We start from the raw sequence: 26,922 nt of genomic DNA on the forward strand, positions 1-26,922 counted from the left end.
AAAAAAAAATAAAATGAAGTACAAAGTAAACTTAAACCCAGTTAATCAAAGTTTAAAGCCAAATGGCCATTAAAACATGAAATAATTTTTTCATGCTCCTGTCATTACCTAATCAAACTTGTTTCCTTTTATATTTTTTTTTTTGGAGTGACAAAAGGTATTCTTCCTTTATAAAATCATTTTCTAATTTCATCCCTTTTTGGTGGGGCCAAAGCAATTGTCCTTTCTTCTACTTCATCTCATTATGAAATTCAAAAGCCAAAGCCAAAGAATCTCAATAACTAAATATTTACTCTTCACCTCTAAATATAAATCAAAGCTGATAATACAAATAAGTAAGCATTGCTTCACTTGAAAACTAACATCTTAACTCACAAGAAAGGAAAGACCTACAATAAGATACTCAAGGTATATGAGTCATAATAATTATTGACAGGAGACAGCCTCAAGATTGCAGTATATTTACATACATTAGATGATACTTCAAAGCCTGATCTGATCTGATCTCTTGTACTGCAATTAACCATTTACACTTGTTTTGCTTTACAGACAATGGAACTCATCATCTATATATATATATATATATATATATATATACTCTCCCAAAAAGACTAGTAATTGGCATAGCTCTAATGACCTTGAACTTTTACAGAGTGGACTCTCTCTTCAGAGTTTTGCAGAAAAATAGCTTATTTCAATGGCCCAGCTGAGAGTGTGTTTATCTACAAGGCTTTAAAAATCTTCACAGTTAAGGTTTGCAGTAGGAACTCACTAACCAACATCCGTGTTAACTGTACAAAAAGGATGTTCTTTATTAGGTGGCATGTCCTCCTATGCCAGAAGAAGTCGTCTAGGCCAACAAACCGATGCGCCTTTCTGCAAACAAGGCGCTTATGAATAATCAAGATTATACAAACTTCTATAAGGAACAGGAAGTAATCTCAGCATGGCTTACCTCCAGTGGTTATAAGCTTCTCGACACGAGAAACAATATGTTTACCGTAAGTGTACCGCTTCAGGGCATTTAGATGAACCTTAATCCGAGAAAGAATTAAGGCGAGACTTTGATCATCACATGTCTCAAGAACCTTTTGCACAACATAATTTCCAAAAGGATCCTTCATCATAGCCTGCAATTTGCATGTTACATTATCAATTTATTCAGTAAGAAACTGTAATTTGATACTGGAACTTTTAGCAGGAAAGGAATTCCAAAACAGGTTCCTCTCTTTAGAGAATTTTAGCAGGGTACTCGTTAACAAAATATTGCCACGGACCTCAGGTGTAGCAAGAAATAGGGGATTAAAGAACACAGAGCAAATGATAATCTCCAAATTGGTAAAACTAAAGGATGGGTCGATAGTTTCAGAAATTTGAGGAATTAAACAAAATGGGAGGGGGACTAACGCCAGCTTCATGAGTGCACATTCAGAATAAGAAGGAGAAACAACAATAACATAAATCACGTTTTAATCTCGTCTGTTGATTCTTTTAAAAAATAAGAAAACTAAAAGCAGAGTTCTGTAAAAATTTGCGCAATGAACCAAATTTAAAACAAGGTGGGCACACCTGTAAAGGCTCATTCTCATCAGTGGTCCCAAGCATCTCATTCACCAAAAGTTGACGCTCCTCAGGACTGCCAAAAGCCAGGCACTTCTCAACAACATTAGAAGCAAATTTCTGCTGGCTCATCTTTACAATTTGCCCGGCAAGTTTGGTGATGATAGCAGATCGTTCATGCGGTTTTCCATGTTGCAAGACATGCTACAAAGAAAGGTAGGGTAAAGGAGCAACAAGGGAATAAGTGAATAGTAAAAATGATATAAATATGTTATTAGACCACACCTAGGCAAGCAGATAAATTTTTCTTTGCACACTCAAACACTACAAAGAAGGCTGTCGGAGGCACTGGTGAGCAGGGTTGAATGGAGTTAGTAGAGGAAGACCCCGGGGGGGAGGGGGACCCAGATAACTGACTGAACAGGACTTTTAGCTGTTGATGGGATATAATGGCATTGTGCAACTCATATAGTTGACCTCATCTAGTAGGATAAAGGCTTGTTGTTTTTGTTATCACTCAAAATTTAAAACAGCTGCTATATTTTTTGGGAAAATTATTATTATTATTATTTTTCATTATCTTGATGGATGACATCACCTTGATGTCGAACTAATAAATTTGAAGAATAAATTATCCGGGACGCTTGAAAGATGGCCCATATAACTTGTAAAGCACCGGGATTCAATACAGACTTGAAGAATTAAGGATTCACAACCTATGAAGATATACTGTTACAATAAAGCAGCTATCTCCATTGCCCTTTAACCAGTCCTCCATGACATAACCAACCAAACATGTTAAACTTAAACCAAATAAGCAATCCTAAATGAAAATAGGAAGTAAAATGCAGACCTGAATAACATAATTTCCATATTGATCTTGTGCTAAATCGCAGACACATTGCATGATTTCATCCATAATAATTTCTTGTGTATTTGGATCATTACAATGCTCCAGAACCCTCTGTTAAGAGTTGTGGAAAACGTTAAATGATCATCAAGTAAAAGTTTTGATAACCGCATCCACATAGATAAATTCCAGACAGCAATGTCTAACCTGAATAACACGACACCCATATGGATGGGAAGAAAGCGCCACAACTTGGCCATAGAAAGATGAGATAATAAACTGAATTCGATCTTGAGGAACACACTCTATGCACTTTTGAATAACATGATTACCATTTTGATCACGTACACATTTCATTACTGCACCGTCAAGCTCTGAAACCATTTGAGTTTGATGCTCAACATCAACCACCTCCAACGCCTGCAGATGATTTTTGACAATTATTTTTAGTTATATGACAAGAAAGCAATTATGGTCTCAGCATAAACCCATAAACAAGAGATGCACTAAAGAGAATTCTGCTTATGCTTATATCTGATCATAAACAGAAAGCGTTGCCATCATATTTTCATATTATTACACAATAATAACAGCCAATCAGCCAAAAAAGAAACAAACAGCCGACTTTTGTAATAGTAGTGGCACGCAAGCAAAGTTTAGAGATAGCTGAATTACAAATATAAGTTCACATTTACTCTCTCATGCATACAGCCTTGAGTATTACTCATAATCCACGGTGAAACCTATAAAATTCAGTCAACTCTAATTTTTACCATAAGCCTAATGTTCAAGTACATTCAGGACATAACATAGTAATGGAATGGAAATGCGACATTTATTGGCCACATTAAGATATGTACCAAGCAAGCCTACCTATTTCAGTACAGTGGAAAGCGGAGAGTATAATATAAATATATCTCAGCTTATACACTATTTACTCATCAAAGGAAAAGGAGACTGTTGAGTATCAAAGGAGTGAACACTGAACAGAAGTTACTAAACGATGTTCACTTCCACTTCTCCAAACCCAATTCCATGCTACCAAACGGGACATAAAGTCTCCCAAGTCAAGAAAGAATATGATGTACAAACATCAAATAACTTAAATATTCAGGTCAAGCATGGTACATATAAAGAGGGATTAATTAGAAAAAATAAAAGGCACAGGAGTTACCTTCTGAATCACTCTACAACCATACATTTGCAGACTGAGAGGTAAAACATGACCTGTTAGTTGACTGACTAGCTCAATTCTTTGGCTTTCTGTACCATACTCAAAAAACTGCAAATGCAAGCATCACATTTAAGATTAACTTCTTAAAGAACAAGCATAAACATGACCATAGCAAAATAAGCTAATCATACTTTCTGTATAACATAGTTCCCAAAGACATCAGTCATCAAGGTACGAGCATGAGGAATCATCTCAGGAAATATCTTCATCTTTTCTTCTGCTGCGGCTGTTTCTAATTTCTGCTGAATAAAGCGACTCCCATACTGATCAGTACTGCATTATGGTAAAGATTATTAATTCATACTTCCAGAGCTATATCAATAGAAGAGAAGCCCACAGAAGTGTAAAGTCCATACCTGAATTGAACCACATGACCGACAATATCTGAAAGTTCAAAAGATCTAGCCTTGTTCTTGAACTCATCTAATAAGGATGATACAAATCTACCCTCCGTGCTATAGCCAATATCACTATGACATGACCCAACAGAACCTCCTATTGAACTCTTCACCATAGAATCCAATTGTGATGCATTTGCATTCTCAAACAGTGGATTTCCCGAACCACGACAAGGAAGTAAGGAATTTGCAATCTGCTTTCCTGAGTATGGTATGCCAAGACCACACGGTTGACTCCCATAGAACCCATAATTAAGAAACCCAGATTTGGCAAGAAGTGAAAGTTCATACTGTTGCTTTTGTTGAGAAAGAAGTGTCTCGAGATATGCTTTCTGAAGTCCCTCAAAGTCTCCATGTGATGTATCAGAGAAATTTCTCACTTGAGAAAGATCACCCGGACCATGCATAAAGTAATCAGAACCTTGCCGCACCCGTTGGATGAAGCATGGGTCCACAGTTGAGGAATGAAGATCAGGGCCAATTTGATTTCCTAGTGCATCTAAACTTTTACCGTCACCCTGATCCCGCAGAGCTGAGGGGGAAAAAACGTTAATAATGATAAAAAGACTATACTATTCTTTAATAGCTTAATTTCACAAACACACACAGAGTAGTTAGAAAAGAAGAGAGAACCAGACCTGTGTCAATATGATTCTTGTACACAGCAGCTAAATTTGAGTTTACAGGATATGCACCATGAACATGGCCAGCAACATCCATACTTGGCAAACTTGAGCGAGCATGATGGACATTTCCAATAGAATGCACTTTTGAGTGAATACTAGCAGAGGAAGCGCTTCTTTTCATTATACTGGCTTGCTCATTTGAAGTCATTGCATTAAGGTTCATTACCATGTCATTATGTCTGGGCAGTTCAAGGTTGTTGCCATTACTAATGGTTCTTAATAAAAGATCCGGCTGATTACCAATTTCCTTTTGTAACCTAGATTGCAGAAGACTATCTTGCTCTGCATGCCTACTATTCGACAAATTCATACTGGATAAAGAAGACATCATTTCAGCAAGTTCTGTCATACTGGAAGAGTGACCTTTCTGGGCACTCAAGCCCACAACATTATTCTCAACAAACCCAACATTACTAGCACCCGCACAGGGACTAAGTGCAGACCCAAGAGGTACACCAATGACCTGAGGTTCAGGGGTCGTACCCCTTGACAGAGATGAACCCACAGCAGATGCAAAAGCATGAGAAACCATTACACCATGGTTCTGAAGTCCATCCAGACCAGAAGTAGCAGCTGCAGAATGGAAGCACTCCAAGGATTTAGCTCCATTGCATAAACCTGTTGGATGATGATCAGCCATGCCGGTTGAATCCATAATATCAGCAAATGCATTGTAACTTGCTGGACGTGACATATTACCTGACATGGAAACAGGCTGATCAAGGCCTTCCTGCAAAAAATGCTAACGTAAGTTAAAAAAATAACAGAATTCCAATGCCAGAGCAGGATAAGGAGCTAGTTTGATATGCAGCCATACAAGTACCAAAATTCTTCCACACAAGTACCTAGTGGGATAAGGCTTTGTTATTGTTGTTGTTTGTATTTGACAATGATTATGGTTAATGCAGGAGAATGAAGCTAAGATTGAAACTCAGACTGCAAAAGATGCTGCATATTTATTGATACTAATTTGCACATACAAATTGCATATATTTGCGTTAATTACACCTAAAGATCAATAGAAATGACCGGCTACACTTGCGACAAGCTTGCCATCTGCAAGGAAATGTTAAGAGCATGTCTATTAAAGGAGGAAAACAAAAGAAAAACAATTGTGCAAAGCTATGGCAGCTCTATTGTGGAAAACTGTAAAGCTAGTAAGGCCCCGCCCAGATCTTCAAATTTTCATTCAACAGTTTTTAATGAGCCGTATTAACTTTTGCCACACTTCACTAGAATGTTTTAAAGAAATTGATTCTACATTATTAATTGCACAAAAAAAATGTCACATTGAGAACCAGAAATAATATGCATGCAATCAGGGAAAAATAATCACCTGAAGAATGTCAGCAAAACTCTTCCTCCTCACACCAAGACTCCCACCAGTCATTCTGACCAAACCATCAGTGGTCCGGTCAATCCACTGTGCAGAATTCTGCCCAGAAAGATTTCGGCTGCTGGATTTCCTCAGTTCCATCAGATCATTTTCTGCTTGTTGCACTGAAACTCCAGGCTGCATTGAAAATAATGATGCACTATTACCATTCGCACCCAACTTCTTCCTCCAGTCTCCAAATCCCTCAAATGAAGACCCACCGGCCTGAAACCTTTGAGCAACACGCCAATCTTCTTTTGACACCAATGGTGGGGGCAGCCTTGGATTGTTATTTTCATGTGAGTAATAATACGAAAGATAAGAAGGATGTGAACGAAGCTCATCTTCAGTCAAAAGTCCACCATTATTACTGCTCCTACAATTGATTAACCCGATATCAGAGTTCCTTAAAAGACCACCAACAGCGCTGAGAGACCCCTCCACTGTTGGAGGAGCACTTCCACTCCGAAAAATATTGAGATCCCTCTCTTGATAAATTAACTGTGGATTGCGCTGCTCTTGAAGTATCCTTTCAAGCTCACTCTTCAATGTATCTTCAATATTCCTATTAGGCAAAGGTTGCAAACCCTCTGTTTTCATATTTACATTACTCCCACCAGCCATCTCCAAACTAGAAGTTACACAGAAATAGCAGCAAAAATACGTAAGTAAACAAAAAGTAATATTAACTATAGAAGGACACGTAAAATTAAGCACATGCCATGATCATCAGTTCCATTGCAATAAAATTAAAGGAATCCATTTAACATTGAAAGAGAGTAAGGATGACAGTTCACTCTTTTCTGTAGCCCGGTAAATTGAAATAAATTCCACCTAGAACAAACACAACAATCAACATATCCCTGTACTGGCACAAGCTCAAAATTGATAACCTAATTTCTAGCATTCTGTTTCTTCCTTCGTCTACCTACTCTTTAACTCGGCGTCAGAACAGGGCGCAATCAATCGACAAATTGTAATAACGAGGAAAAACGGAATACTATACCGTAGACTCCACACCTCAAAAAGCGAATCTTCACATCAATACGAACAAACCCATAGCCTGATCCTTCTGAAACCAAATAGAGAAAGCCACTCTTAGATAAGACACCAAGAAAAAAAAAACACATCAAGAAGCTCACATTTATCATCAAATGCATCGGTTTTGCATATAATTTAAGAAAATCACGACAAGAATTAAAAGGTGAATATTAATAAAGTCACATTTACCTTACATGTACGGAGAGGAAGCTGAAAAACAACCCAGCTGCGTTTCTTTCCCTCTCCTCTCTCTCTGTCTCGTTCGAAGGCGGAAGATTCGGGAGAGAATGGAGACTACAGTTCGTGATGGAAGAATTTCAGAGCAGGAATAGGAATGTGACAGAGAAGGAGGAGAAGGGATGAGATCGCGTGGGCCTGAGATTCTTGTTCATCGTGTTTAGGCCTTCAAAACGGTCGCTTTTGCAGGTAGGAGGAGCAGGAAGAATGAGGACCGTCGGATCCGAAACGGACGGCGATGGAGGGAAGCGGGTACGTGCGTGGGCTTTTCACAGTAACATTGAAGGATTCATTGGGCTTCGGGATTTCAGCCTCAGATTAAGGCAGTGATTTGATTGGATGATTAAAGTATGACCTTGTCCAACATCACCAACATTAAAAATAGGAAACCAGCAAAACGAGGAAATCATATTTATTTCTCACCAAAAACATTATATTATATTACCTCTAATTTTTAATATAAGAACTCGTTTAATTTTTATTTTAATTCTAAATATAAAATCTTTATCTATTTTATCTCTTATATCTATTTATTTTTTTTAAAGTAGTTCTTATAATAATAGTAATTCTAACCAATAAACTTGATTAGTAAAGATATTTTAGGAAAGATAACACCAATTTGTAACAAATAACTAATTTAATTATTTTTTTAATCTATATAAGTTAATCAATTAGCTTGTATATTAAGAACTAGAGATAATATTATATAAAAACAATCAGGAGAATCACTATCTGGTCCTAAAAGAAAGGGATTTAATTACCTAAAAGTTCAATATCAATTGAAAAACATGAACTGATTGGTTATAGTGCAGAAAATGACAGTACATATGTTGCTCACTTGTTTTGTGGTAATGCTTGATTTGTGGATATATTTTTTAGCCTTTATTGGCGAAAAATCATCAGGTTTTAGCAGAGTAAGAAATATTCTAGCACAAAATCAAAATATATAATATATTGTTTTTCTTCATTTAAGTGAAAAAGATATTTTTTTATTCTGTTTTTATCACATTCATTCTGCATACCGGCCTAAACGGGCAGTGATTCTGTGTTGTAAAGAGAGATCTTCCTAATTCTGCGGATCTGACGAGAAGTCTAAACGAATGAGAGTGGCTATCTGCAGCCGAGAGACAAAAAGGCTTCCGACAATTTGGGGAGAGAACCAAGCCTCTTCTGTGTGTGTGAAAGAGTGAGGTTCGGCAGTTTGATACAACCTCCGATCCTAATTATAAAAACCAGTTGACTAATTTGAAAAAATTAAAAAATTAAATTGAGTTAGTTATTTGTTCTAAATAGGTGTTGTTTTTTCTAAAATATCCTTGCTAATCAAGAATACTAACTAGAACTATAATTATTAGAATGACTCTCTTGGGAAAAAATTGAGTAAATATGAGAGACAAAGTGGATTGGAGTCTTATATTTAGGACCAAAATAAAAATTAAACAGGATCTTATATTAAGGACCGGAGGCAGTATTAGGTAAGTTTAAAAGAAAGACCTCATTTCAAAAACAAAAAATTAGTTTATTGAATGGACACGTCGCTCAACTCAAAGAAATCATTTTTTTTTTGGTGAAATAAAGAAATCAATTTACTGCCAAAGGACGTGTGACCTAATAGTATTGATACTCCTTTATAAGTATGAGATCAGGTTTGATCCTACTTTTAACTTCAGGCTGTTCGTAGCTGCCTCATTAATTAAAAAAAAAAAAAACACATTTTACTGGAAGTTCCAGGTATTATACTCACTCTATTCAAGAGCCGACATTGTTAGTCAAAACTCTCTATGGCTAACCTTTTTATCAGCTTTTCAATGAAAGCATAAACACTTCAATATTACTAGCACAAACTAAAAGGAGAATCCATGATTAGTATAGAAAAATTTTCAAAACTTATAAATCATATTTTACTCATGCAGCTCAAAAACATAGAGAAGGTTGTGTTTGGCGCTGAAGGCTTCTAATGAGAAGGTTAAGCCGCTGATCAAGGCTTAGTGGCTGGGATTTAGGTACTAAAATTTCTGAGTTGGAAAAATATTTCGTGGGAAAATTGTTTATATGTATAATTAAAATTAAACTACTCATGGATGTAAATCACATTGTTCATCAACAGAATGCCTTTCAATTTGAGTATTGCATCCATGGATGATCCTCTACAAGCCTCAAGCCAAAACTTAAAAAACTTTATACAGCTAAAATTGATGAAAATGAGAATTTTAGGACTCAAGGATAGAGGCATAAGAGTAAATAAATATTAGAAAAAGTCCATTGAGGCATTAAAATTTATTCATACAGTCCTACTAACAGAAATTTAAAAATAACGTAAAGAATAATTGTCTGGAAATGTATATTGATTTTGAGTAAAAGTTAAAAAAAATTCTAAAAAATAAAATTATGATTAGCTTATTTTAAGATCATCAATTCTATAAATTATTAGTGCAATTTTTGAGGAGTTTTTGCTAATTTATATTATTTTCCATTGTAATACTCAGAAATTTAATAAGCCTGTCCCAATTCACTACTTGTACTTGAAGACACACCGCCGTAAAAGAATGAAAAGTGAAGAAGAATGCCCGATAAAACATAAAGGGTGTTTGGATAAGATCAAAACCATGATTTCAGAAGTGTTTTTACAGTATACGAAACAAATATGTAAAGAAAATTGTCTCAATTTATGAAAAAGTGCTTCTAAAAAGTGATTTTAAGGGCATCCAAACGCCCCCATAGAAAGAGATATAATGATAAGGAATCAGAAGACAGAACTGTCCCTGTAATTTAGTTTTTTTTTTTTTAAAAAAAAAAGGAAACGCATATCCCGCAATCTCTTCGCTACATCAAAGTCCGCACATCAATGAGACGGATTGCTGCATATCAGATGGAGGGTCAGGAATTCCCCAATTCCCAAAAGAAAAAGGATAAATAAAACAAAATACTACAAATAAGTAAATAAATAAATAAAACAAGAATTTAGCCAGAAAAAAAAAACAGCAAAACCACCATTTTCTTTCGCTATAATAGGCCAAAACAATATAAAGTCTATTTGGATTGACAGGAGAAAAAATAAATTATTTTTAATCTGATTTTTTAAAAAATTAGATCATATAATGTGATTTACGTTTAAATTAACTTTTTTATAAAAATTAACTTGTAAAGTAGAAAAGTTATTTAAATTATGATTGGATAAATAAGTTTAATTTATAGAATGACAAAAATAAATATGACTTCTATTGAATAATAAAAAATGATTAAAAATATAATAATTTTCAATTATTATAATAGGAAGAAGTTATATTTAACGAATAAAATATCTTTAAATTAGAAATCATAGTAGTGCCAACAATTTTTAACCAAATAACATTACATAATTAATTAGATGATATATTCTGCACAATTTACATAAATATAAAATTAAAAATAATATTAAAAATTAAAAATATTATAAAATATGTTAAAAATTATTTTCACTTAAAAGAATATTAAAAATAAATAACTAAAAATTGATTGGGAAGTACAAGGAATGTAAAAAGCATAAAAACAATATAAATATAAAGGTAAAAATGTCTTTTAATTTCAAAAAACTATTTTTGCATACCTTATAAGTAAGTTTTAGACGCTTTTATAATTGTACTTTAAAAAACAGCTTATGGCTCATAAGTTAAATTGGCAAAAACTGTTCTAAACAACTCTCAAATTTACAAACTGACTTATTACACTTATAAACTACACTATAACTGGTGGACCGCCCCACCAAACAGGGACATAAACATCAGATCGTGGCGTTCTACTTCTCTACTGCAACAACGTAGTAAACGCAAGGAGAAAGATTTGACCTTAAGACGGGTAAACCCCACTTGTCAGGACAAGATTTAGGGAGAAAACCCTACTTGTCAGGGACCAGATTTAGGAGGAGAAGTGGGACGAACCAAGCTGTTATTATGAGAACAAAAAATCCATATAAAAAATTGCCTGCTGCAATACTAACTCATTCAGTGCCCCCATCCTCAATCATCTGCCGAATTTCATTTATTACCAGATGCGCTTTATGCCCCCCAATGAGTTGACCTCGTTTCTCACCATTCATCCATAGCTGAAACAAATAGATTATTTACACTCTGGCCATAGAAGGATATAACAAGTTACAAAATAACTCCAATGGCCCTTACTTGTATGGTTGGCATTTTCTGCAAGCGTTGAGAAGCCGCAGGACACAAATTCATGGCAAGAAATACAATTAATTAGTTGAACCAAAAAGCAATAAGAATGATAAGAAACTAGAGCAAATATCTTAATGTACAGGTTCATACGGAAGGGTCATATAGAATAAAATCCAACCATCATATACAATGCATCGAAGAATGTGTCAAGTCATAAAGAGTTCAGAGCGGTCTTGCAAAAGTACAAAACGTTCCCTCACATTCCACTTAAGTATTCCATTAACTCCCAACACGCAACAATAGAACAGTTATTGTAGAACCATGGCAACTGATTTTGCCAGTTTTCATTCTTATGAGTGCACCCCCATTAAGAATGTTCTTGCTCAAACATTTTTGTAGAAGTAAAAGCCTTGAAAATTAGCATTAGTTAGACAAATAAACTTTTTTTGGTACAAAAAAATAAACTTGCCGTCACGCTCAACGCTAAACTTACAATGAGCTGACACCGGCCCTAGGCTTTCAGTTTGTATTCTTTCTGTTCCTAATTATAAGAGCCAATTTTCTTATTCACAGATACTATAAAAACACATTAGGTTAGTGGATGTCTAAAATATTTTTACTTCTTTCCAATTTTGCCCTCAATTAAATGTCATGATTTTCACAACTTGCAAATGCCTTTAAATTTTTTCAAGGAAGCGGGTCATGGGATTTAAATCATTCATTTAGAGCATATGTGGAAACATCTTTTAATTATTCCTAGAACCTTGTAAAATGTCTTATAATTAGGCACAACAAACCCATTAAAATTGGTTCTTATAATTAGGGACAAAGAATATTCTTTCTTTCTCATTCTCACATCCTTGTTTGTTTCAATAAAAATCCATATGGTAAGTTATAGGGTTAAGGCGCAAATTTCCCGTAAATTTCCAATCCGAAGCAATGTTGCCTTGAAAGTTTTTTTGGGTTCAAGGTTGCCTCATAAGAGTTAGAATAGAGCAATGTTACTCCTTACTGTTAAAAAATATTCATGGCCAGCTTTAGTTTTTTAATGAGGTGAGGCAACATTACTATGTTTTGAAACTTTCAGAGCAGCGTTCAACCCAAAAAAACTTCCAGGGCAACATTGGTCTTCAACAAAAATTTTCGGGCCAAATTTGCACCTTAACCCTAACTTGTACTATTACTTTCCCGTTTTCATATCCTTGTTCTGTTTCAATAAAAATCTATATGGCAACCTTTATTTACACGCACACATATAGAGTGACTAACACCAATGATGAGCAAGTGTAGCGGAACAGCTACCTATTACTCTAATCAACATTGCATTTGCATGTGCATGTGAGAAACACTAATAAAGATGTAACAGTATGTGTGTCAGAAAACTTGGTATGTCGCAGATAATTATTTCACCGTATAAATAACATGGTTTAAGATGGTGAATGACAGAATGCATCACAATTGCATTTGAAGGAAGCTACAAGGACTTACAGCGACACCTGCCCGTTCAACAAGTTTATGGCTAACTGTATTAACGTCAACATGGTAGAACCGCAATCTACACCAGGTGTATAAACATGTCATAATTCAGAGCTGATGAACCAGGTTAGATATTTCATTGCTTAATGTGCTTGAAAGTTATAACAGAAAGTGGGGTCGAACCCTGGGTAATACTCTGCTGCCAACTTTTCCAGTTGTGGTTTCAAATATATGCATTTTCTGCACCAATTAGCCATCCTGCAAAGTACAGCAACGTAAAATTGTGTCAAATCCCAGCTTGCTGACTTGGTCTTTCAGGGGGAAAAAATAAGAGAAATATAGCTTCCAGTCAAGTGAAATGAACAACAGAGTCATTCTAAGTGCTTATGAATATCATGAAATTCAAATCAATTTGACGAAGTAGGAACAAAGCCATCCTAAGTTACCAAATTATAAAACCAGATGGTTCTGATCAAATCCCGAAAGCTTCACGCAACAGAATTATTATATCAATTTCTAGCATAAAAAAGCTGTTATAAAATGGGAAGTGAAAAGTTCACCTGAACCAGGCAAAATGAAGTCATGCCAAGTCCACAGAAGAATATCTTTCTGTTAGATAACAAACTATTTACTGTACACTTATTTCTTAAATAATTCTGTTTAGTTAAGGCAATACATAACGTAAACACCTACGAAATCTTAAACCCCATTGAGGTCCAAAATCTTCAGATTAACAAAACAGTTACAAAATGGTAAATGAAAAATTCACCTGAACCAGACAAATTAGAGTTGTGCTAAACCAAAAAGAACATCTTTCTGAAAGATCACAGAACATTGGCCACACACCAGGTGAGGCCGGACATAAAGGGGCATGTTTTGCCCATATGTCGTTTTCCGTTCTTCAAATATCTAGAAAAATATCTAGTTTCAATTGCTGCTAGTCTACTACGCTGGCAAATTCTTCTCGAAACTTGTTCCAGGAAAAAAGGGGCAAAACAGAAGAGACAAAAGATACTGATAAGAAGGAAATCAAGATACTTCACCACACAAGCAAGCACAATAGGAAAGGTACCGATGAACCTTAACTGCTTAATCCATGACTAGGAGCACAAGCAAGCTTTATAAGCTATCCACCAAAATAGGTTGATGCTAAAGTTTTAATTGAAATGTAGAAGCCAATGAAAAAATCACCATCACCATTAATTTCTAAAATAGAAACCATAACGACCAGGAACCTACCAAACAATTACGACCGCATCGTCGGGCTTCTGAGCCTCTGTAATAACCCGATCGAACATGGTTTCGCTAGAAATGGGTTCGAGCTCAATGGAAATGGGCGATTCATCGAGCTCTTGCAAAGACCCTTCTTGCCGAAGAGAGACAAGTCTCTTCCCAAACCTGTGGATCCGACGAGAAGTGTAAACGGATGAAAAAGGCGATCCGCAGTCGAAAGACAGAGAGTTTAAAAATCGGACGGATATTTTACGGGAGGAATCAGAAGGGATTCTGATGGCTCTTAAAGATGTAGAAGATGGTAGATTCCAACAGCTTCCAACATTTCGTTAAGAGACTCAAGTCTCTGTGACAGGCAGAGAGACAAAGAGAGAGATTTGGCGGTTTGGTCCGGGGGACGAAACGGAGAGAAGGTTGTGCTTGGCGGCGAAGGCTTCCCAGTGAAGAGGTGAAGCCGTTGACGAAAGCTGTAGTGGCGGGGATTTTGGTAGGTGGGTCCTTAACAAAAGTTCAGAGTCGTAAAATATTTCGGGGTAAAATTGTTTATAAATAAAAAATAAAATTGAAACTAGCCATGGATCATGGATGTAAATCACATTATTTGTCAATAATGTCCTTTTCAATTTGAAAATTCTCTCCATGAATCATCCTCTTCAGGCCTCCAGCCAATATTAAGAAACTTTATACTATGGGAGGATGATTCAATTAAAAATGAAAACAGAGTAGGGAATGATTCATGGAGATGATTCTCAAATTAAAAATTAAATTTATGCCTAAGTCATTTTAATATCATTACTTGTTAATGCAATTGTTCGGAGTAGCTTTGAGAAAAATAACCAAAAAAAAAACTATTTGTTGAATTTTTAAAATGATAAATAGATAAAAATTTATAAAAATAGTTAATATCACTTATTTGTCATTTTAAAATTTAACAATTATTTTATGATGTTTTTTCTAATATTTACTGATATACTCCTATGAAGGGTACTGAGAGAAAATTTTTATATGATGTACAATTTTATCACTCTATTTATAATTGTGTTGACTTTGTTTATATGAAGTATAATATATATTAAATATGATTAAAGTTGAAAATTGTTAAATTTTAAATGAGAGTTAATAAAGTTTAAGGTTTTCTTATCTGTATAAAACATGTTAAAAGTGACCTATAAATAAAATCAGAAGAGAGACCGTATACTCATAATTTAACTTAAACCTGGCCCAATGGGAAAAGAATGAAATTGGAAAGTGGGGACACATGCCCCCCCCCAAAAAAAAAAAGCCTTTTTTTTAATGTGGTGATGTGAGATGTGAGCAACAGACAAAACTATCCCTCGTTAATTAAAAGAAAACATATGAAACGCATATGCGCACCCTCCTCGACATTAATTCGGGCCGTCTCTTGTTTTTTTGGCATGAAAATTAGAGGTTTCAAGTCCTTACGCAACAAACATCCTCAATGACCTCGATTTAAAAGCGGGATTGTTTTTTGGCCAATTAAAAATGGGAAAATTACCAATAAATGTCTCTTTAAAGAATTAATCGCTGCCTTCGGTGTGCTGATTATTTTTGTATGTGAAAGTATGTAATATTAAGGGGGAAAAAAAAGAAAATATATAATGTTAAATTCAGAAATCATTGGCAATTAATTCTCTGAATAAGTATTTATAGACAATTTTTCCTACAAAAAAATACTCCAAGATGATTCCCCTCCCATATCCGTTCTCTCAACAAAACTATTGATTTGCTTAGTCACACAAGTAATTTAAATTTTTACACGTAACTTTCCTTCTCATTTTTGTTTTCTTACTTAAATTTTAGAGTAAAATACTTTGACCTTCTTTCTATTTTGTGACTTTTTTGATAACATACATTTTAGTCCAAATCATTAACACCATTAAGAAATATTCTGAAAAGATTCTTTACATACATTTTTTAATTAAAAAAATATTAAAATAAACCTTGTTTCCTACTTTACCCCTCATTATTTTAAATATGTAGTTTATCTTTTAATATTAATATTTATTAATAATCTATTTAGTATTTTTACTAAATTTAATAAATTAAGACATAACTTTATAATTTTATTGAAAATACATATACACAATTACAAAACATTTTTACTAATATATATTTAAAAAATTACATCACAAGTAAGTTTAAATAAATAAACAAGATTTATTCTAAAATCAAAATTTGTATTTATAAAATTAATAAAATTTATACTATGGTAATCAATTCAATAATATAACAAAAAATATTAGAATATTTATTAAAATTATTTTTTAATTTCAAATAAAGATGTATGATATGTTATTAAATGATAATTATTAAGTAATATTTCTATTAAAAAGGGACAATTTGGTCAAAATAATTAGTCAACCTTATGATTTAATGGTCAACTAACGGATGGGTGGATGGTAGTTGAATATCAAAATTAGAAAGAAGGTTTGTGTAATATTATTTTGATTTCAAGGGAGGTCTTTGTAATTTAAGTTAAATAGTAGGGATGTTAATGTATTTTACTCTAAATTTTATCATTTAAATTATCCAAATTAGAACACAATATATATGCATAAAGTAACATTTTCAATAATAGCCAAAAGCCTTATAACCCAGTCGCATTAACGCTCTCCTGTAACTGGGGAGTCGTAAGTTTGACTGGCTTGTAATCTCGTACTGTTTGTAACTACCCATTTAATTAATTCTAAGGGAAAAAAATTCCAACAATCACGTGTCACAGTGCAGAAAACTAATATAAGATCCGACTAACTAGCAACAAATATTAATCTTTGGAATGAAATAAATACAGCTGTGTGTTTTGGATTAAAAAACAAAACAAAAACAATCTAAAAAAACCCTCTCAATGGTAATCTCATCTGGTCCTATAACTTGGACAAATGACAAAGTAGAAAGAACAACCAGCAACCAAAAAAACGATGCAGGACAGCCTCAGGCGAAGGAAACAAAATTGGTGGAAATTTATTAGAAAAAGACGATAAAGAAGCTCAATCATAATAAGAACAAGGATTTTGCGGAGTTGTGAAGCCATAAGAACTTCATTGTTTCAAGCTTTCAATAATCTTGGTGAGGGCCGAGTAGGATCCATAGGCAGATGATGCAACTCCTACTGTGATCACTGCAATGCAAAGTGATGCCTGCATGCCACTCAAAATGTTTAATTGCGTGGGACTTGTACAAAGATCAAGTGTTTGACATGTGTTAAACGTCATTAATATGCATTTGTTGAGAAAGTAGAGACAAATAATATGAGATAAAAGTCTTTTTTTTAAGTGATTTATGATGAAATTTTAATATTACTTCTCTTTCTATATCTTTTCTTAGTTATCTCTTTGAAGTACTTTAAAAGATCCGAGACTATTAGATTTTGGGTAAAATTCACTCCAAATAAAAGAAGAAAAGAAAGATAAGACTAGAAACTCCATCTTCTTGAGTAACTATAATTCTTGCATAATTCTATTCTGTTGCATGTGAGTAATCTAATCAAGCACTTCAAGTTCATTTCCTATTAGGCTAAATCACTCGTCACAGTTAATAAGGTTGTTGCATATTCTAATAGGCTTCGGATGGACTATGAAATGATAGAGAAGAACGATGAGTTGAATAGAGCAATATTATCAAAGAGTGGAATCACTGTACCTGAAGGCTTGAGACTCTGCCACGCAAGATTCTCAGGAAACAAGCACATGGAAGAATCAACGTCTGCCAACAACGTTAAGGATTACTTAACTGAGTGCTATGGTCAAAACCTCCAGGAAAAAGGACTAGCACCCAAAAAAAAATTTATGGGAACTTACAACAAGCATTGTGAGTAAAGAACCAATCAACGACATCACCAGACCTGCAACAAAGGAAATGCAGAAAACAATTCAAAAATTTACTAAGTTATTTGATAGAAACATGATGTGTGAAGGATTTTTTTTTTTTTTTAATGGCGTCAATAGAGTGGGGTTGTATCGTAAAGAATGTTCCCATGTCTTATTTCTTGCTGTTGAATATGATATCCTCCGCCAGATTAATTTTATCTCAAGTTTCTCCTGTAAAAGGGCCCAAGAATTCAAGAAGAACACTTGATACAAGATCAATAGGTATAGTTATTATTTCAGCCAAAAAAATTTCTTTATCAAGTACAGCTAAATACATGGTAATTAGTCTACTTCAACTTTATGGGATCACCTAGCTGAACAATCCACACAGCGACCTCAAGACGGGAAGTGTAAAAAGACCCTTATCGCTAGATCAAAATTTATAATCATTAGTTAAGCACAACTTGCTATTTTTTAAACTAAAAGCAAATTCAAACCCACTAATCTCTTTCAACTTTGTGGTGTTGCCCGACTGAACACGTTCCAGACCCTCCAGATCTTGATGTATCATAGATACAAGTCTATAAAAATATTAACCATATTTCACTGCAATTTGTTGGCTTTGTTTATAGTTCTATATTAAGAAGAAAGATAAAATTGCATGGACAATTCCCTTGAAAAAAACAGAGCAAGCAGGTGGGAAGAGGATGATGAAGACTAACCAAAGAAGGGAACTGAAAGACCAACAACGAGCGTAGAAACTACCAGTCCTGTTCTGATGAAGATGGAATATAGATAAGACTTAGCGTTGGTTGCCGGTATCAACTCCTCCAGACTCATTGCTACTGGAGATATAGTCAATGCATACGTGGTGCTAATTAAGATAAAACAAATTTATTTCTCACACAATAGGTGCTGATGAGAGCAAAATTACCAGAGCTAGAGTCCTTTTACTATGATGACTGAACTTGAATGCTTAGATTCCTTAAATCTATTTCAATAGCAACTCAAAATTCCTTTGTTATTTGTGGATCTAAAATATACGTCGGTATGAGTGCAAATATGTATGTATGCAAAGGATATTTGGTGAATGGATTGACCACCTGCAGAAGAAGAAATAACAGATATTACTGTAAGCAACTTGCATAGTTGAGTCTAATATGCTGTTCAGATATCACATTGCTAACTTCATACATGGAGTATTTACATTCCCTTAAATGAAATTTAAGAGGTAGTAAAAGCAAATCCAACAAGTCAAGTCTGATACATCACGCAAATATCGAAGAACTCATCATGGACTCTAGAATGAGCATACCGTAGTCCACACAGCAACCTTGGTGGCCACTAAATCTGGAGGCAAGTTAAGTGTGAACTGAGAAAGTGTAGCTTCACCAAACATTGTGTACCCCATAACAGCCACCCCAGCATACAACAAGGTACAAATACCAAAGCTGCAAAAAGAAAAACTTCATACTTTAGAAGCAGATAGATCCTTATATTCTAAGTATCTCCTTGTATTATGTTCTCAAAGAACTATACTAAACAAAAGAATTAAGCTATATTGTTAATATTATTCAACTTATAGGGAAAAAATTAGCAAAGAAATTTTGTCATCCCGTGCAGATAGGGTTTCGAGTTTCTCATGCTATTTGCTCCCACCCCCCCTCACCCACAAAATATTTCAGTTAATTCATGTTTGAAGATTAAAAAGAAAAAGAGTAAATTAAACAAACCTTTCCTAAATGTTCTTAAAATTACATAGAAATCTTCTCTATTTTCCAATAAGATACAAGTACCAGAGCGGCAAAAAAGAAATCTCCTCCATTATACCACAGGAGATTTCTGTTGTATCCCATAGGATAAATGGGAATGGCATTTATAAAAGATTTAATCATGAGTTCTCTACCCACAAAGGTCAACATTTTCTGTTTAAGTACCTCTTTCTATTATAAGAGCTTTAGTATTTTTAACTTATCATATGCTGGCTGGTATCATAGAGGAGATCTCTATTAAAAGTCCGTACCTATATCATGTTATCCCATCAAGATTTAGAGAAGATTCATATAATTTACTCAAAAAAGAAAACAATTGTTTAATTTTAATATGACTTGGTGGAGGACGTGCTGGGACATCAGTGTCTGGCACAGCTAAAAGTCGACAGCCTATGGTTTAAGGATACTAAAGTGAGTGTAGAAGTGTAGATTCGTAGTGTCAAAATTAAAAGTACCATTGCCTTACCATGCTAATAGCACTGCAGGGAATTGATTTGGATTTGCCATTGATGTATAGATATTTGGGAACACCGCATGTCCTGAATAACAGTAACCATATACACCCAAAGCAACAGGGAGACTCGCAAGATTCAATGGTGTTCCTTTGTGCTCAAAGCCAACTCCATCTACCAGCCCAATCCACAACAGGCAAAGAGACACCAAAATTGATGCAACAACTCCTCCAGCTAGACCAAGAACAAAGAACAGTGATAAAAGTCATTCAAAATTATATTAAGTGTTTGACTTCTAACTGGCAAAAACAAGAGGTGAAGTTCACACATGTTTTTAGAAGCTCTAAATATGGTTCATGGGTACTGATCATATTTAACTTCTAAGCACTACTTTTGATACAGGAAGCAATGTTTGAACATTAATGCAATGGATCAATCTAAAGTTTTAAATGCAGTAGAGGTAGTGGAGTGATAATAAGCCATAATTCTGTTTTAGATGTTTTCAGGGAGCTTAAATTTGCCCACAATATTGTTGAGACACATGAAAAGTTATGCCTGAAATGGGGACAAGGATAACGACGACGTTAGGCAGATATACATGAGGGCCTAACAAGTCCATAATATTCTGGAAACAGATCCGATATCTCCATTTTCCACAGAAACTAACAGTCAAATTTTCAGATTTCTGAGTCGGTGTTCCTTGGAGATACTCAAGGGAGCTGGAGAGGCCCTTGCTGGTAGGTTCACAAGCCATGGAGGCTTCACAATAAGAGGTATCACTCTTTGTATTTTGTTGATTTTGCTTCCCATTTTTTAAAATTTTGTCTAGACTAGTTTGGCTAAAGTTGGTGAGCCTTGATGTATTTCTTTTGCGATCCTAGACCTCAGAAGCGGATTCTAAGATTTTGAATGCATAGAAAGTTGCTTGATCCTCTTTAGGAAGTCATGTGACGTCCCACGAGTTCTTGTCTAGCGAGATTTTATATTTATTCTTGATCAGGATTTCTGTTTGGACAATAAGGTGGATTGGAAAGATCACTAGATGCTTTCTATAGTCTAGTGTAAGTATGCATCATGACTGAAAGAAATGAGCAGCAATCAATCACAGAGAACAATCTGTGTACTGTCTATTACGTTCTTTCATTACTCAATATTATCTGTCTTGATAGAAAAGTCGTTTTTCATCTATTTTTAGTCCCTTTACCTTTTATAGTCTAGCATTATGTGTCCAAACATGGTACAAGCCCAACTTGGGAGTATTTTGTCATTCAATGTTTGGGATTTTGACAGCAAAGGCTTCGGGTTGGTATTTGGTGAGATTTCTTTCAGGATTCAGAATTCAAATATTCTGAGGAGCGCCCCACATAATGCTTCTCAAAGCTCCAGCAAACCTATGGGGCTCTCAAACGGAAGACCAGAAAAGGGTATCATGAACTTTGAGATAAAAGAGACAAGGATTTATCATGTTTTCTGATAACGGATAATTAACTGGTAATGGGTTTCCTACCTGAGATGTAACTGAGAATACTTAGGTCACGGAGCCAAACAGTAGGAAGAACAGCCAAGGTGGTCAACAGTGCAAATAGAACATGTGAATTCAATTCAACACCACCCAAACTTAAGCTTGCATTTGGAAATAATGAAGACAAGTTATCGCTCTCCAGAATTATATACTCTATGCAACAAGCCTGCATGAATGAACTTTAAATATCTCAAATAATTGCTGCCAATACCAAAGATCTCAAAAAAGATGATGATTAGTTGTATGGACCACCGGTATGCAAATAGCAGCATCACAAAAGCCTTTTAGAATTCAGTAATTAAAACCGAAACAGACAACTGTGTGAAGATCCTTGTCTCTTATTGTTTATGACAAACTACCTGATAATTGTGCTACGAATGACAAAACATCTTAGGAAAGAAAGGCTTTTCTATTTAAAAATGGGAGGAAAAGTCCGACGTTATCACCAATTTGGAGGGGAAATCAAGTACTGAATAAAATCACCATTCTTTGAAAAATATTACACTCGTTTCCAACAAATCGTTTGCATGTTTTACTCTGATGGTTCATATGGTCATCATCAGCATCATGATCTTTTTAGCGGAAAAGAATAGTTCGCAAAAGCTTCACTTTTTTTTCAAGATATGAAGTATGGTAGCACTTGATACTAGCTTCAAAAACAGTCATGTATCAGAACTTGAGACGATTTTTTTACTTATTCCAAACATGTAGGAGAAGGGTACCCAAATTGATAGCCATTGAGTGAATTTCAACCTTTGTATTGTTATTTACATATGTGAGACTAAAATGGATGAGAATCCAAAAGAATACACGCTGAGAATGAAAGGGACTGTACTTACATATAGTTCCACGTACAGCACTATCTGCATCCACCATGGCAAAATGGAAAAAGCATAAACAACAGTACAACACATAAGAGAGACCACTTATTTTTAATATAAAAGATATTCACTCCCTCCCACTCCCCTTTTCTTTCAGGAAAAATGACAATAAATGTATAACTTATTCTTTGGCCAAAAAAATAATAGTTTATATTAATGACGGCTAAGAACCTTAAAAATTAAAATTCCTTCCAAGGACTATATAAACAAGTAAAATTCCTCCCTGAAGTTTCAACTTGATTTTCCAGATGTTAAAAAGTGATATAAGGACAAAATACATCTAGAAGTTAGTTCAGTTGAAAAGTTAGGAGGAAGTAGTTAAGGAAGGACCGACTTGAAGAATCGTCACTTGTGTAGCAATTTAGTAAGGAGGAGCCTGTCCTCTGCCCTCAGTAACCCAGGGGAGATTGGCCTCTGCTGTTAGCATATGTTGTGTCTCACCGAAAAAGTAGTTGAGGAAGAAGCTGACTCTGTTTTATCCTATGTAATCTATATAAAGCTGAAGCTAACGTCGAGTATGAGACTGATTATATGGAATTACAATAGCATGTTTCATTCTCTCTCCCCTCTTTTAATATCAAGACCTATGGTTCAGCAGGGACAGATATAGATTGTGGCTAATCAGGTTGTTGTTTTAGAGAACATGAGTGCTAATTTTAGAAAGTAACTTTGATTTTTAATGTTCTTATCTGTCAATAATTTCTAGGTCATTTACTGTTACCCTTTCTTTTTACAACGGGGCCACTGATTATTCCATATGTAACCCCCAGGTTAACAAGAATACAAAAGTAAAATCACATAAAATTAGAGACCACCAGGCAGACTTACTGAGATGGCAATACGTCCTGTAGTTCCAAAAGCAGCTTGGCCAACGTCAGGGTACGTTTCCAGCCCAGGTTCACTATCCAAGCAGGCACGCAAGAGGATCCCCGTGTAAAAGGAAAGAACTGCAAAAATTAATAAAATAGAAAGCCCAAGCCATCCACCTTCTTTGGCAGCATAAGGGGTGGAAAGGATTCCTACGCCGCAAAGAACATTTATGCCTGGAAAAGCCAAAATAAGAGAGACCACCATTCTTGGCTAGTTTAAAAGTGCATGGCATGTGATTTTAAAATGCGTCAGAATGTTTTGCACAGACCGCTGTATATGGGCCACCCTTTGAGTTCATACAATTGCACACTCATGTTCAACCTCCATACGTCATGTTTCACGCACACATAGTTCTCTTTTCAATAACTCAAATTTTAATGTCCGGTTTATGGTGACATGAAGCATAAAAGCTGTTTTACCAGATTGGTGATGAATAGTGCATTCAAGGGCAAAATTCTGCGGGGGTTTCAGTTAAAGATATTACGTGGAATATTACATATCTAATTTATCTTCTTTGTTGATTTTCTCGTCCTTTCTCAGTCGAGATTATTTATCCTTTATTCATTCAAAAGAAAGTGGGGTTTTTTAATTAAAAAAAAAATACTTACCATTAAGCACAGCTTGTCCATAAGAGCAATGGCGAGGAATTGGGACTTCATGAGAAACCTTTGCAGCATCCTTCTTAATCATAGACCTTCTAGAAGGAATAGGAGGAAGCAAAGTATGAGAGCTTCGCCTCTGTGGCTCATCAGCTGTGGGTTGTAACAGAGGTTTTGCAGAAGGTAGCGTTTCAGGAGTGTGCCTTCTTGTCAGAGATGTGGAAAGAAAGGAGCTGCTTAATCTGGACAGTGAGGGAGTGCCCAGAAATCCGATATTTGGTGACGGCACACTACTGTATAGATCCATTGACTGCCTGGAAAATTGATTACGATAGAAAAAGCCTTCAGGTTAACGCACTCAAAAGTGATAACAGGAAAGCAAATCTACCAGGATTCATGGTTCGCTTCATCCAAATCTAAAGTTCTTTTAATGGTAACCAGTTGATGCCAGTCAAAATTTCTCCATCCTCCCCATTCCACATTCAAGACATATATAACTTGTTTACAAGCAAATTTAGTCGCCAGAAATTTGAATGACTGACGTAGAATCAGTACATTGGCTAATACTAACTGAGAATATTGGCCCGGAAACTTCATATTTGATCCCCAAGAAGATGAACGCTACTTCCCCAGTTGGACAGATGAACAAAGGACATTTCATCTTGCACAAAAACGATTTAGCCGAGGCCATTAAGATATGAATAAAAAGCATGAACACACAGAAGACAAAGCGCATAAGGACATAGCAAAACCATTTTTCTGAGAGGATTGGAATTTTTCTACTTCCAGCTAAGAAGCAAAATTTATCCCACAACCGAAAAAATGGGGGAGACGACGGCATTAACCATTTTTCCATGAAATAGGATTTTAGTACTGAGTTTTGACATTTTCAGAAGGAAAAAGGAAAAATGGAAAATAAAAAAAATACAAGAATTCACTCAATGAAACAGCACAGAAATTTGCAAATCTAATGAAGGAATGAATGAGTTGACCTGTAACTCTGCGGCCATGAGACGTTATACGAACTGGGTTTGTTCGACTGCTGGTTTTCATTTGAAAAATTTGAAGAATCTGAATCATTGCCATCAGCATCAGCTTCTTCTTTGTTAAGCTCCTTTTCCTCATCTTCATCACTCTCGATGTAAAAGCTGTTATCTGAGACAGAGTTATTCATCATTTTCCTCCGATATGCACTCGTCAAAGCCCCCTGATTTTACGTATGCCTCGAATATATTCTTCTCGCCCACAATTCACCTTCATAAAATTACGATTCAATTTAGATGTCCCATAACTACTGAACGAACAGATATCTCGGGGTAGCGGAAAATCTTGCCAATGAAATTCAAAGAAAATCAATGAAAAAATATTCCACCATTATCTCAGCCGATTTTGTACTTTTCAAACGAGCTTAATGAGTTCAAATCATAACCCATTAAAAAAAAAAAACACCAAAATGGGAAGCGAAATTTCAAATTCCCACTTTGAACAAAGAAGGAAACTCACGTGGTTGTGACTCAAAGGAGTAGAAGTTTGAAATTATACTCCATAAAACTGGAGCTTCAGACCAAGCAAAGCACGTAAAGTAAGCATAAAGTTTGACATAATTTCTTGGAGACAAAATCCCAAGTATCATTGAGAAAGAAGAAATGAAAGAAAGTCTAAAGAAAAGCTAATGAGTAGGCGCCTTTTTGTTGCTTACTTCGAATTCTCTCTCTGAATTCTGGAGGGGATCAGAAGCAAAAGGATGAAAACACAGCACCCAGAAAAGAATGAAACAAGCTAAAGAGCTAAAGTGTTCTTCTTTGCTCCCTCACTTTCTCTATATTTATATGGCTGACGCGTCTGGCTCTTACACAGCTTTTTGGGGTCTGAACTCTGAACGTGAACAAACAAATAACGATGACACGAGGGAGGCTGGGGGGGGGAATTTATGTATATCTATTAGCTTGATTGATTATGATGATGATGGAAACGTCTGAGAGAAGATCGTGGCCGTACAATATTTTATTGTTATATTGATGATTGATCAGTAGCTGGCCACGGCGCCATGCTCGAGCTCATGCTCATGCTCATGCTGGCTTGATGGGTCCCTCGCTGTGTGTAGTGTTGGCAAGTAATAATGACGTGCATGGTGTTGAGACTTGAGAGAGACGGATGAGCCATGAGGATTATTGATATTCACAATTTACAAGATCCCAATCTTCCCAAAATTATCAGTCTTTAATTTTTGTAAGTATCACAAGTCCATAGGATTTTGTTTTGGGTACTTGATGTGATTTTTTTTTAATTTTTAAACGTGCTACCGTACCATCTTCGGTCCTAATTATAAGACATTGTTTATAGTCTGTAAATAAGGCCTTATAATTAGGATTAGAGGTAGTATATTTTAGAGTCTATGAAACAAAATATGTTATTTATAGCTAAATTAATGAGGGAAAAAATTAATTTCTCAGTTCTTGTAATTTAAATTCTAATTGTGCTTTTATAATTTTTTTTGGCTTAATCATTACGATTTCCTCAATTATAAATACTAGTTTCTATCCTCATAATATGTTATTAGAACTTATGCAAATGCTTATTAGGTGATATGTAAGTTGTCATAAAATACAACATAAAAAGGGTTTTTATAAAATAAAATGATGGAATGAAATTTATTTATTATTAAAATAAAAATAAAAAAATGTGCTAATAAATATCTCCTTACATCTCTACATAATTTAAAATATGGTTGATTTTGATTTTATGCAGATATATGTGACAA

General features: G+C 35.0%; 3 protein-coding genes across 7 annotated transcripts; all 3 read right to left on the bottom strand.

Moving 5' to 3' along the window:
* Nucleotides 1–323: 323 nt before the first annotated feature.
* LOC114745003 (pumilio homolog 4) lies at nucleotides 324–7,518 on the bottom strand. 3 transcript variants are annotated; one of them, XM_028933149.1, is made up of 13 exons: nucleotides 7,334–7,518; nucleotides 7,110–7,175; nucleotides 6,065–6,734; nucleotides 5,428–5,458; nucleotides 4,681–5,346; nucleotides 4,001–4,574; nucleotides 3,776–3,917; nucleotides 3,585–3,692; nucleotides 2,618–2,830; nucleotides 2,414–2,524; nucleotides 1,570–1,764; nucleotides 956–1,130; nucleotides 324–876 (listed from the first exon to the last, which is right to left on the bottom strand). In XM_028933149.1, exons 3-13 carry the CDS (start codon nucleotides 6,725–6,727, stop codon nucleotides 851–853), a joined length of 2,904 nt encoding a protein of 967 aa, XP_028788982.1. In that variant the 5' UTR covers nucleotides 6,728–6,734; nucleotides 7,110–7,175; nucleotides 7,334–7,518; the 3' UTR covers nucleotides 324–850. The 3 variants fall into 3 exon arrangements, with proteins under 3 accessions (XP_028788982.1, XP_028788981.1, XP_028788980.1); XM_028933148.1 differs by having other exon boundaries at nucleotides 4,681–5,458; nucleotides 7,124–7,175; XM_028933147.1 differs by having other exon boundaries at nucleotides 4,681–5,458.
* Nucleotides 7,519–10,997: 3,479 nt separating this feature from the next.
* LOC114745011 (thioredoxin-like 3-2, chloroplastic) lies at nucleotides 10,998–15,955 on the bottom strand. The gene is made up of 7 exons (XM_028933155.1): nucleotides 15,934–15,955; nucleotides 14,643–14,736; nucleotides 14,245–14,553; nucleotides 13,189–13,263; nucleotides 13,018–13,084; nucleotides 11,539–11,556; nucleotides 10,998–11,462 (listed from the first exon to the last, which is right to left on the bottom strand). The coding sequence occupies exons 1-7, from the start codon at nucleotides 15,953–15,955 to the stop codon at nucleotides 11,358–11,360; spliced, it is 690 nt and encodes a 229-aa protein (XP_028788988.1). The 3' UTR covers nucleotides 10,998–11,357.
* Nucleotides 15,956–16,996: 1,041 nt separating this feature from the next.
* On the bottom strand, nucleotides 16,997–26,031 carry LOC114745004 (amino acid transporter AVT1C). Of its 3 annotated transcripts, none has more exons than XM_028933150.1 (13): nucleotides 25,861–26,030; nucleotides 25,154–25,415; nucleotides 24,171–24,475; nucleotides 23,521–23,735; nucleotides 22,651–22,674; nucleotides 21,797–21,977; nucleotides 20,304–20,523; nucleotides 19,381–19,516; nucleotides 19,149–19,168; nucleotides 18,788–18,933; nucleotides 18,057–18,100; nucleotides 17,899–17,961; nucleotides 16,997–17,396 (listed from the first exon to the last, which is right to left on the bottom strand). In XM_028933150.1, the coding sequence occupies exons 2-13, from the start codon at nucleotides 25,336–25,338 to the stop codon at nucleotides 17,298–17,300; spliced, it is 1,638 nt and encodes a 545-aa protein (XP_028788983.1). In that variant the 5' UTR covers nucleotides 25,339–25,415; nucleotides 25,861–26,030; the 3' UTR covers nucleotides 16,997–17,297. The 3 variants fall into 3 exon arrangements, with proteins under 3 accessions (XP_028788983.1, XP_028788984.1, XP_028788985.1); XM_028933151.1 differs by lacking the exon at nucleotides 25,861–26,030 and adding an exon at nucleotides 25,665–25,682; XM_028933152.1 differs by lacking the exons at nucleotides 16,997–17,396; nucleotides 17,899–17,961; nucleotides 18,057–18,100 and adding an exon at nucleotides 18,190–18,296 and having other exon boundaries at nucleotides 25,861–26,031.
* Nucleotides 26,032–26,922: the final 891 nt, after the last annotated feature.

This window comes from Neltuma alba, unplaced genomic scaffold (genome assembly GCF_004799145.2).
Source record: "Neltuma alba isolate B1F8T4 unplaced genomic scaffold, ASM479914v2 tig00004508_pilon, whole genome shotgun sequence".
Lineage (NCBI taxonomy): Eukaryota > Viridiplantae > Streptophyta > Magnoliopsida > Fabales > Fabaceae > Neltuma > Neltuma alba.

What these genes read in the sequence shown, in the direction of transcription:
- LOC114745011 (XM_028933155.1), bottom strand. Translation starts at nt 15,955, where the DNA reads ATGGGAGGGGAATCATCTTGGA. An exon ending in GATGCGGTCGTAATTGTTTG is followed by an intron (nt 13,264 to 14,244) that starts GTAGGTTCCTGG and finishes TGTACTTTGCAG; the next exon opens with GATGGCTAATTGGTGCAGAA. An exon ending in GCAGCAGAGTATTACCCAGG is followed by an intron (nt 13,085 to 13,188) that starts GTTCGACCCCAC and finishes CACCTGGTGTAG; the next exon opens with ATTGCGGTTCTACCATGTTG.
- LOC114745003 (XM_028933148.1), bottom strand. Translation starts at nt 6,727, where the DNA reads ATGGCTGGTGGGAGTAATGTAAATATGAAAACAGAGGGTTTGCAACCT. An exon ending in CAAGAATCATATTGACACAG is followed by an intron (nt 4,575 to 4,680) that starts GTCTGGTTCTCT and finishes TTTCCCCCTCAG; the next exon opens with CTCTGCGGGATCAGGGTGAC. An exon ending in ATGAGAATGAGCCTTTACAG is followed by an intron (nt 1,131 to 1,569) that starts GTGTGCCCACCT and finishes TGCAAATTGCAG; the next exon opens with GCTATGATGAAGGATCCTTT.
- LOC114745004 (XM_028933150.1), bottom strand. Translation starts at nt 25,338, where the DNA reads ATGATGAATAACTCTGTCTCAGATAACAGCTTTTACATCGAGAGTGAT. An exon ending in TCTTTCAGTTCCCTTCTTTG is followed by an intron (nt 18,101 to 18,787) that starts GTTAGTCTTCAT and finishes CCTTTGTTGCAG; the next exon opens with GTCTGGTGATGTCGTTGATT. An exon ending in CTTTACTCACAATGCTTGTT is followed by an intron (nt 17,962 to 18,056) that starts GTAAGTTCCCAT and finishes CGTTGTTGGCAG; the next exon opens with ACGTTGATTCTTCCATGTGC.